Genomic DNA, 12,080 nt, shown 5'->3' with positions numbered 1-12,080 from the left:
TTCTATTTATCCGTCTCTCTCTCTCTCTCTCTCTCTCTCTCTCTCTCTCTCTCTCTCTCTCTCTCTCTCTCTCTCTCACTTTTCCTCTCTGTCCTCTCCTTCCCTGAGGCCATGTGTTTATTTCTATCTACCGTCCATCTGTTAGTATCAGTGTTTAAGCCGCCGACTGCTCCTCTACTTGCATCACACATTACACAGGTGTTCTTCCCTCCTCAAACTTTTCTTTCTTTTGGTCTTTCTTGCTTTCTTTCTTCGGCTCATTTCCTGACTTTGCTTTGTCTTACTGGTCTTTCTTCTTCATTTCTACCATATTTTTGAGATAGCAGCAAACATCTATTTGCTAAAGATAAAGATATAGTAGAGTAATGTCGTCCTGAGCAGAGAATTAATGTGTTGATGGTAGGGTTGTCACGATACTAACATTTTCAACTCGATACCGATACTGAGGAAAATATTCGATACTCTATACCATTTTCGATACCACAAGGATAAAATCAAAGACCGCAAAATTTTACAGAAATATTTTTATTAACAAGAAAAATGCAACATGTAAAAATTAACAGAACCACAGGTTTAATATTTATAATAAAAAACAGTTGTGCAAAAAGAAACTGCAACTATGATAACAAGCTTCAGATACTCGAAACTTTTGAAAATGAGTATTGTATCCGGATACATTTTAGTATCGATACTTTTTTGAATATCGATACTTTTGACAACCCTAGTTGTTGGGGTGTCACCATTGAGTCTCTAAAGCTCTCACTGATCAAGGAAATCATTAGCATGATCTGCGATTTTCACAGTATTTTTATTATTGAAAGAAAAACTACAGTTTGTGTGCTATGCTACACATGGGCGCCACACACTACCTCAGGCAACTTGACAAATATGGGAGGACATATTCACAAACATCACAAACAAATAAATCTCACCAGGAAAATAACACTGACAGACGATCTGGTGGCTTTTCGTTTGAAAGTACCTTTCTGCCATCTAGTAGCTGTTGTTTTTGTAAAGTGATAAGCAAAATAAGTTATTTTTGTTTATTACATTTTAAATATATTATTTTAACTTGACCATATGGCCAAAGTGTGGTATTGTTCAAAGAAGAAAGAAAAATTTGAAAATGTGAATGACCGTTTTACGGCATAAAACCAATGAAATGTTGATCTTTATTAATCAAGACTCCATAGATGAACAATTGCATAGCCGTCATTGCTGAAAAAGAAGTTGAATCAAAAATGTAATTGAATCAGGATCCTTAAATCAAAAGTCTAATCGAATCGTGGATTTGGAAAATTATGACACTTCTTAGTAGTCGGGCCAGTTAGTGCATGTCTGATGCATGTGTGGCCGACACGTCCAGAGATACTGGTGCTCTGGAGAACCATTTAAGTGAACAACAACATGTTTTTGGAAATTGGTCCAACTGGTTTTTTACTCATACAGTAATTAGGACATAGACCCTACTAACCTTTTTCCATGCTGTCATACGCTGATCTGAATAAATTGAGGACATTATGCAATTTGAAATGCAAGAAAATTAGATTCTTTTAAATAGCTCGACAGCTAAATGTCAAGATAATTCAAATTAGATGTGCTGCTAAGTACAGTAATTCTTTATAAGGTCACGAAAGAAAAAAATAGGATTCAAAATATAATAATAATGTGTTACCTGGGAATATTTCTCTCATAGGACACAGTGTGCCTCATGCTTAATGTTGCCAAAGGGTGAGTAATAGAAGACTAAAGAGATGAAAGCCACTGCACAGTGGGTGCATGCCTGAGTTGGAGATTAAGCTGCTTCTTTCAAATAAAGTATGTAATAATATTACTTTTCTGAATTACCGACTTGTGTAATACTTTAAGTGCTACATTGTCAACGTGTTCCTCCAAATGGCATCCCTACAAAAAGATGAGGGAAACCTCAATGAGACATTCGAAATGTCAATTTTTTTTTACAACTAGATAATGTCATGGATGTCACTAATATCCTTTTTATATGGGAATCAGCATGCAGAGCTTTAATAATGCCAGTAGCGCAGTTGAGCCTGTTAAATTGAATGAAAAATAAAGCCAGCATGCTCATATAAAGAAGAACACTACTTAACATTTTATAATACAGTCCTCAGATCAGTCAAGTTGCACAGGAAGATGTGATGGATGGATGGATGGATGGATGGATGGATGGATGGATGGATGGATGGATGGATGGATGGATGGATGGAAGGATGGATGGATGGATGGATGGATGGATGGATGGATGGATGGATGGATGGATGGATGGATTGAAGGATGGATGGATGGATGGATGGATGGAAGGATGGATGGATGGATGGATGATGGATGGATGGATGGATGGATGGATGGATGGATGGATGGATGGAAGGGTGGGTGGATGGATGGATGGATGGATGGATGGATGGATGGATGGATGGATGGAAGGGTGGATGGATGGATGAATGGAAGGATGGATGGAAGGATGGATGGATGGATGGATGGAAGGATGGATGGATGGATGGATGGATGGATGGATGGATGGATGATGGATGGATGGATGATGATGGAAGGGTGGGTGGATGGATGGATGGATGGATGGATGGATGGATGGATGGATGGCTGGATGATGGATGGATGGATGGATGGATGGATGGATGGATGGATGGATGGATGGAAGGGTGGGTGGGTGGATGGATGGATGGATGGATGGATGGATGGAAGGGTGGATGGATGGATGGATGGATGGATGGATGGATGGATGGATGGATGGATGGATGGATGGATGGATGGATAGAGCAAATATGATAATGTGACCATTGGTTCTGTGATTATAAATACAAGCTGTGGAGCCTCTGAATTTCACTTGTCTCATTAAGAAAATAAGACAAGAACCATTTCTGCATCAGTCTTCTGTATACCATTAACACATTTTTCATGCATTTTTTTAAGTTGTTCTGAGTGTATTTTACTAAAGTGCACCAGAAGTCTTAGAGGCTTCCTTCCTACACTAATTAATCTTTGTTTTAATGTGATTCAGTGTGACCCTGATTAAGGCCACTGGCCGAGAAGCGTTGGTATTACAATAAAGTTGTTCTTTGTACTAGTGTTGCTGATGATTTAACCTCTGAAGTCAGTTTAATGGCTGCTGGGTGATGGTTCAAGAAAAATCAGCGAAGAGCGAGTCAGAAAGCCCTCAACGTGATTTAAAATCAACAGTCCATCAGCATTTTCAACTTTAACTTAATGTGATTACTAGAGGCATTTTGGACATTATTACACTGTCATCAGACTACTAGTGACAAAGCAACAAAACAGTTGGGTGCATTGTCACAAAGACACTGTCAAAGCGTCGCTCAATCGATCGTTGATGAAGTTATGTCAACATTGGCCTACGTGTGTCTGCAAAGCCTGCAGGAAGTGTCGGACTTTGAAGCCAATTCAACATACTGGCAAAACTGTGGAGTACCAATTTCTGGGTCCATATTGTGATGTCGTGGAGCCCAAATTGTCTTTTTCCCATAGACGTTGGGAAAGAGATGTCTTTAACCTCCTGAGACCCAAGCTTTTGTTTGGCATGTGTTAGTTTCTCCTAGATATTTTTGGATCAGTAGGATCTGATCAGTACAAAAACTAAGCATTGTCTTTGAACAGGAAGTAGTTTTTGGAAAGAAAAAAAAAAGGGTTAATTTTACTGTATAACACAATTAATTTGCCAGTGTATAAAACCGTTTATTTCCTTACATTTACACCCTCTTACTTAAAGAACGATAGTAAAAGTCTATTCGTTCTCAAATGAGTACTTCCTGATTAGCAGTGTCGTAGCTTGTTGCTATTGCTAAAATAGTAAAACTTGCACAGAATATCAAACTACAAACATTATAAAGCACAAATAAACAAGTTTTAACCATAAAATCTGATCAGCTTTTGTACCTGGTCCACTTTTTTTGGGTGGTAAAGCTGCTGATTGACTTTACCAAGATGCTGCCATCTGATTTTTACACTGATTGGTGCTTTTTCTAAAGTGTGAAATACTAAGGACAACAGGTCATAGTTAAGCAGAATTAAGTATTAAGGTCCAGAAAACCTCAAATGAAATGTCCACATATGAGGACGCAGGGTCACAGGAGGTTAAATCAGCTGATCCTTTTTTTAGGTGAATAAACTTTCCTATCAGAACACTTATGTATTGCATTTATTTATTTATTTGTTTATAGCTGTTTATGTAAAGCAGCTAGGAGGCGGAATCTGAAAATCCCAGTTATTTCATATATGTCTTCATGTGCCACTGAGCAACTTCTTGTTAAGGGAAGGGTAAAATGACGGCAAGGATTTATTTTCTTCCTTTTTTAAGACAGGAAAGGACAGGACTTGTGGGAGAGAGAAGGAAAGTGTAAACGGGGAAAAAAAATATCCGATCGGTTGGTGCTTCTTCGCGTCATTGAAGCCAACAGAACTTTGGGTAACGCTTTATATTAAGGTCCTTGTAATGACCATTAATTAACAAGTAATAAGGCCCTTGTAAGTCCTTACAAGATGCTTATTAACATTATTGTGTGTTTATAAGCTTATATAAGTGTTAATAATGGCATTACAGACACCCATGACCCACCCATTATGTCTTTGCCATGCCTTTATTAATCTTATTTTGTTTGCTTATTGATATTAAAATATACTTTATTGCTCATCTATTATAATTTAACTATAAGTTAACTATGCTTTTTGCAACTACCGGATCTAAAGCGAGAACAATGCCTTATTACTTGTTAATTAATGGTTATTAAGGACCTTATTATAAAGCGTTACCGAACTTTGATTTGTCAGGTGTCTCGTCCATCATGCAGCAACAAGTGTCGTCAGTGGCGGTTCTACACAGGGGCCTACAGGGGCCACTGCCCCTGTCTAGAAGCCCTTGGCCCCTGCTGTGGCCCCTGTGTCAAATTAATAATAAAATGATCAATTTATAACAATGAGCGACGGAACAATTCTTACCTATTTTTTGTTCAAACAATATCTCATTGTACACAAAAGGAACCCAAAATGTGAACATTGTTTAATAGTTTAATTGTGCAATAAAAACTAAATATAAAGATTATTCTCACTGTACTGCACTTTCAAAATAAAAAAAAAGTAATTGTACACAAAAATGAGAAATGTCATTGTCGTACAAAAATAACTGATAATGTTGGTCAGTCTCACTGCTTCAATCAATGTTGTTCTTCAAAATATGAGACTGTTTGCTTAAATAAAGGTTTTGAATGCTTAAACATCATTTTTGACGATTTTCAATGTGCCCCTCTGATTAAACACTGGCCCCTCCTTGGCCCCCACAGTAAAATTGGTCTAGAACCGCCACTGAGTGTCATGTGTGACAGTGACTTGTAGCCTGTATCTCTGTCACAGCATTAGTCTCAGTAGTGTAAGTATGCAGCACTGGCTGGATCATCTACTAGGGTCATGTAGATGATTTTGGTATAAAATCTCTCCAGCCTCTCTGTGTTTGCCAGCTCACCTACTTTCTTCACTGTATAGTCCATTAAATGTGTGAATAAACACACTTGCACAAAGACACACACTCACACATACCCCCCTTTTGCTGGATGAATCATCCAATTGGTGTTTTAGAGTACAACTCTTACTGTAATGTTAACACACACTCACAAAGACACAGAACAGGGGGTGGAAACAGAACGTCCCAAGCCCACTGTTACAGACTGCATCCTCCACACAACACTGACACAGAGCTTGACATACACTCTCAGCGTGACTCCTACACACACTCTCCTCTGCTGTCACACAAACACACTCTCACCACACTCTTCAGAGTGGTTTATTTTCGTGGATCATCAGAGAAGGAGTGGGGAAGCAGGTATCAGGTGAGGAAGAGCAGGCACAGCAGGTCGTGGGAAAGCAGAGAAAGAGAAAATAAAAAGAAGATTTTTAAAAGGGGTAAAAGGTCGAGGGCAGAGAACAGGATCCGATTTTTTTTTTTGTTCTTGCATGAGAATTATTGTAATGAGTTTCTATAGGAGAAATTCCCACCGTCGTTGCTATGACAACACATTAAGGCCAACAGTGTTGGAATATACCACAGCCCCGAGGCTACCTGGGGGGGTGCCGTGTGTGTGTGTGTGTGTGTGTGTGTGTGTGTGTGTGTGTGTGGGTGGATGGTGGTGGGGTAGGCTGCCATGTTGTTGTTTTTATATACAGCACAAAGGTGTGCTTCTCTTACCTACAAATAATATCTGATAATGCAGTAGAGTTATGTATTTGTATGTGTCGCCTTGCATTCTTTATCCAGCATTTATAAGCAGATTTTTATTGTAACAACTTTATTGAAACCCAGGAGGGCAATTTAGTTTGACAGTCTACTTTTTTGTAAAAAAGAAAAGAAAAGAAAAGAAACTTGTAGTTGTATGCAGACATAAGTGTTAAATGTATTAATGTATAGCTCTGTAACTAACAATTTTTAATCTGGCAATCATTGTTTAGATTGATGATTTATTGATGATTTATTTTGTCAATAAAACGTCAGAAAATAATGAAAAAATTCCATCCTATTTTCTCAAAGTCCAATATGATGACTTTCAATGTCCGCTTACTTTTGTGGCAGTCAATAGAACTTTCAGGCCTTACTTAAATCATCCAATTTCAATCCACAAACAGAAGGGAAATGACAGGGAAGTAAAGGGACATTTAATGAGACAGATAGAGCTGACGTTTGTGACTAAAAGCAAGTATATGTAAAATCAGACATGCAGCTCCCCCATATAACCCGAGTAGAATGATCTTTTGTTTTATAACCACTTTTTTTTCTTGACACTGCAACGATTACCCTGTGAGATGGCAGTCGAATCAGGCTCCATCAAATCATCAAATAGTCGACTATTCAGGGTCACTTATGTGTCTTCATATAGGCAAAGTTGTGAATGTTATAGAATACTAGTGGTGGGAATCACCAGAGGCCCTACGAGCTATGATGCGATTTTTCCCGGTACGTGAGTCGCGATACGATATTATTGCGATTTTAAGCATTCTGCGATGTGATGAGGATTTTGGTACAATATATTGCAATTTAACTATTTAACTGCATTTTGTGTCCACAAACTTAAATCCACTATTATCATCATTATTATCATTATCAGTGTTATCACTTACAACACCTATCAATCCATTGCACTGTCGTCTTGTCATATCATGTCTTGTCTTATATGTCCTTTCTGTCAACCACATCCATGCATGACTAGCTGTAAAAAAAAATCCAATTGTGTTTACACTATATGGCAATAAATTGAACCTTGAACCTTGAATTGTTTTGTCAACTAAGAGAAAATTCTCAGTCTGTTCATCTCACTTCAGTCTTTTTATTTCTCCACAATGAGAGTCAAACCCACAGACTGACCAACAAAGTATTCAGTCAAACTGAACACTAACTGATATCAAACATGTATGGAGGACAAAGACTGCAACATTTTCTCAAACGTTCCTCAACTTTAAGCTTCACTGCTCTGAATATTTTTGGAATGAAACATAAAAAAAGCCTAAATTTGCAGCGTTATATTGGTTATTTCCCAACACGATATCCTGATGCACATGGTTCCTATAGATTCCTTAGATCTTCTAGTTTCATATGATACCAGTATATTCCTAAAAGTGAGCCCGCTTTGGTATGTCGGAACGCTAAATATCGACTTGGCGGCCATGAATCAATATAATATTGGCACGCAAAATATCACGATAATATGCTGTATCAATTTCCCCCCCACCTCTATAGAATACTGTACTTCTATAAACTATCTGCTTAAAATTATGTTATAGTTCAACTGTTTGTGTACTGCTTCTAAATTCTAAATGGGGTCAGGGATTTATGTAAAGATTTATTGCGTGGATGCATGTTTGTCTTCCATTTACAAAAACCTCTGAATACACTGTTGTTCTGAAACGGTCATCAGGTTAAAGAGATGCAGCGTTGCAGCCATTTTAAACCAATTTTGTGCTTGTGTCTGCCTCTAAGTGCTTGCTTTATGTACTCTTATTGAGCAAATGATCTTTTTGTGTTGAGCATCTTCCCGTCTTTCCCCTCTGCGGCCCTGCTGACCTGTTTGCGAAACAATTCACCACTGCATGAAGCTTATAGAGCTGCAGTTCTTACCTGGAGTGTGCAGAGCACAGATGGGTGATTCCCCACATTTCTGACAGCTACGTAGACGGCTGTGCTGTAGTGGAGGAAGCGAGGGAAACACCCGAGCGTATGAAACAAATCACAGCAGCACAGCCTTCATCAGCCGTGTCACTCCGCGGAGATTGCACAGGGAACCCTGCTGAAATCAAATGGTTGCAGGCGTATACACAAACAAACTCTAATACACACGCATGCACATACACACACAAAGCAATCAGCACCCTGCTGTTTCTGACCGAGGAGGACAATTTCGAATACACACGCACAACATGCATACACACAGTTTGGAGTATGCACGCCGGGCTGCACTTGTACATACTGTACTGCAGAATTTCGTAGAGGGCTTTTTCCCTAAAGCTCAAACATGTATGAACACTCTGAGGGTTTTCCATCGGCGCTCATCATATTTTATTCATAGTTTTTGAATAAACACAAATAGAGTGGATGAGTGTATAGACGTGGGCACTAATGCCTGTTTGTGCGTTACATTTTACTGAGCCCAGCCAAAGTTATTTTTGGCAAACCTGTCTTATCGTTCGAGAGTGTTCACCATGAAGTCTTGGCTATTTCCTACACGCTTCAAAAATGTTGCATGCTCCCTCGCACTCGCTCTCAAACTCCACTACATTTTTTTTCTCCTTATTTTTTTTCTCCCTTTCTCCGCACACACTCACAAGCATGAAGGAAGAGCACTCATACATTTTCATTAAACACTCTTAATCTTAATTCAGCACTTATCAGGAGATATGTGACCTCATTAACATTGCCTTCTTCTCCATCTTTCTCTCCTCCTATTCTGTGCACACCATCGCCTCCCTAAATTCAACCCTGTCTCCAACCTCCCTCTGTGTTTCCTTCCTTCCCCATTTATATTTACTCATAGCTCTTCACTCTCTTTATCTTTTTTTTCCCCCTCTCTCGGTGCCTGCCCCTTCAGAGGAACCTGTGAGCACTCAACAGCCCCATTGAAAACAGTGTCTAATCTGAAAGTTAATTAAGTCTGTCTTCCTTCCCCGTGTTCCTGCTCCTCTTCTCCTTTCAAGCATGTCTTTATGGTTGAGAGACTGCTGTCACTCTCTCCCAAATGAATTTGCCGTATGTCCCATGTGGGTCGAGCTGGAATACAGACGAACCGGTCCACATTTCATACTTTTACACTTCTTGTGGGCCTCGAGCCTCCGGTGGCGGCAGAAGACTGACACCATGTAATTCAGATTGACAGCATCCAATTAAATGAAATTAGGTGGTGTCAATCTTTGGTGTGTTTTTTTTATCTATAAGAGGGATATTTTTCAGCTTTATATACAGGCGATATAGAAGGGATCTCACACCAGATGGATTGGAAGTGAAAATAGACTTGGCTTGCCGCTCAACATGAGGAAATGTGGATCTGGAACAGAGCTATCCCTCTTAATCCTCTCCTCTCTCTCATTCACTTCTCCTTCTGTCATGCGGCTCCCTTCCTCATATTTGTCCTCGCTCCCTTCAATCATCTGGGCTAATTCCCCGGCCAAAAGCCACCGATTTACCAATTCCTCCTCTCTAGTGACTGACTCGGTGCTCTGTTTTCTCCTCCTCCCTCTCTCTTCTCTCTCTCTCTCTCTTGCAGGGTGCGGGCTGTACGGCTCTGGTGGTTGCCGTGGTAGCCAGGAAGCTGGAGCTGACCAAGGCCGAGAAACACGTACACAACTTCATGATGGACACGCAACTCACCAAGAGGGTGTGTAGGCTTGTGTGGTGTGAATGAGTGTGTCTCACAGAACATAAAGAACAACTGAAATTTGTGAAAGAAAGCACACATTCTCTGCACGCAACGTGATTAAGACTCTGAACTGTAGCTGAGACCGGGGATGGTTGGAACAAAGGAATGGTTGGAACAGCACCACTTACAGACCTGAAAGTCATGAGAACAATTTCATGCATGACCACTTTCTTTCTGTCCTTGGATGTAAAAATTCAGCTGTACAAGGGTGCAGATATTACAGCCAAAAATTATTATTTTTTTGGACCAAGCTTATATTTTGATTAACACTGATACTGTTGAGTCAGTTGAGTTAGAATTATCTAATTTGTATAAGATATGACGGTCGATTGCAAGATAAAATTACATGGTCGCTCATAAAGTTGGAAAAAATATTTTTTACCTCTTTCCATGAAATTATTGTGACATTGTGATTTATTCTTGACAGGTAAAGTGTATATCTTCTCAAAAGTGTATTAATCAATCTCTTCCAAAGATATCACAATGAAAATGAAATCACATTTAGCAGAGGATTTTGTCTGAAAACAAAGTTATTCCAACATTATGGGTATCTGTGTATGAGGTATTTCTTCAGCCGACCATACTGGTACAGATTCCTAAACAATGGCTGACAGGTATGGGGACAAACAAACCCTGAACTTTCTTTTTTTGGCCATTTTTCGACTTTATTGATAGCAAGAAATGCAGAGTGAAAGGAAGAGACAGTCAATTGTATTCCCTTGACCAGTGTACCACCGGGACGCCCCACAAACCCAGAACTTTCACAAGTCCTGTGTGTCCCGCTGGCATCTTTCTTACAAAGATACGTAACATCTTGTTCTACATCACAGATGTAACTGCTTCCAGTAGTTATGTAGTAGTAGTAGTTGTGAAGTAGTTATTTAACCTGAACCAAGTAGTTTTGTTGCCTCAACTTCCGTCTCACATTATTAACCACGTGTTTAGAATGGTGATAATCCTGTGGTTAAGCCTAATTTCCACATAGCTCTGTGTAGATATGTGAGTCAACTGGAAGTTCATTCATTCCTATGAAAACCTATGTAGTCTGTAATGTGTTACTTATCATTCTGGGGTTTGTTTGTTGTTTTTTAGTCCAGAATTTGCCTCAATTGGGTTGAAAAAATTGAACTTCTGCAGCAAATCTTCAATCTTTTCATGGAAATAGCAAATTAGCTAACAGAAGCTGAAGAAGTTGGAAATATTGCTGGTTTTGGTAGACAAATATTGGTACTCTGTGGCAAAATGGGAAAGCTCTATCACAAAAATGTAACAAGTTTACGGTGCTGGGACAGAATTTTTTACAACCATACGTCTCCCCTATTTATAAAAGTACAGTCTTTATCTGTAATCATCCTTTTGGTGAATCTGTACTATATTTTCTGATTTCTTTGGGGTTGAAAACAAGGGAGTTGAGAGCTCGGACAAACTGTTTGCCCTTTAGCTGCCCCTCCTTCAACCTCCCCAACTACTGCATCACACTATCACCCTGTATTGTTGTGACAGAGTGCCATGTTATTTGAGTGAGTGAAGGCAATAAAAGGTCATCTCTTTTTCGCTCTCTGTGCTGCTCCCTCACTTAGAGTCCCTCTCTATCTTCCCATCTCCAATCTTTTCCTTCCTCACCACTTCCCCCTTTTCCTCTGACATTTGTCTCTCTTACAGTAAATCCCTCTCTCTCCCTCTCTTTCCTTCCCTGTCACCTTTTCTCCTCTCCTCCCTCCTTTGCCCTCTCTTTCCCTTCATCCTCGCCCCCTCCCTACCTCCTTCCCTCCATCTTTCACTCCCTCCCTCTGGTCCTTTTCAATTTTTCATAAAGTTGAAAGACCCAAGTTTTAAAAATAGCTCCCATATCAAATATGTAGGGTACATTATGGCAGCAGGGTATCTGGGCGACTGAACGGAGAAGGGTTATCAATAATTTCAGTGTGGATAAAATATCGACAGGGAATCTCAACAGACTCTCTGTTGGAGTCTGGCTCTCACCTCACCTTCCTGCAGGCTCTGGCCAGGTCAACCAGAGTGTGTTTTCACAAGACGTTTAACACCTTCAGCAGTGTGTGTGCGTGTGTGTGAATGTGTGAGTTTTTCCGTGTACGTACAATCTGGAGTTCAGCTGCCCTGTTTCTTACCTTTTACCCC

At 39.7% G+C, this 12,080-nt stretch overlaps 1 protein-coding gene across 1 annotated transcript in view; it reads left to right on the top strand.

The window, feature by feature from the left end:
• The window catches only part of kcnn3 (potassium intermediate/small conductance calcium-activated channel, subfamily N, member 3), an 83,987-nt gene that overhangs the window by 38,041 nt on the left and 33,866 nt on the right, over nt 1-12,080 (top strand). Inside the window, exon 7 of the mRNA XM_059339022.1 lies at nt 9,789-9,899. Coding sequence (XP_059195005.1) covers nt 9,789-9,899 — 111 coding nt within the window. The remainder of the gene's footprint in view (nt 1-9,788; nt 9,900-12,080) is intronic.

Source organism: Centropristis striata, chromosome 8 (genome assembly GCF_030273125.1).
Source record: "Centropristis striata isolate RG_2023a ecotype Rhode Island chromosome 8, C.striata_1.0, whole genome shotgun sequence".
Taxonomy (NCBI): domain Eukaryota; kingdom Metazoa; phylum Chordata; class Actinopteri; order Perciformes; family Serranidae; genus Centropristis; species Centropristis striata.
Note: the sequence above shows the minus strand (reverse complement) of the source record. Positions and strands in the feature narration are given on the sequence as shown.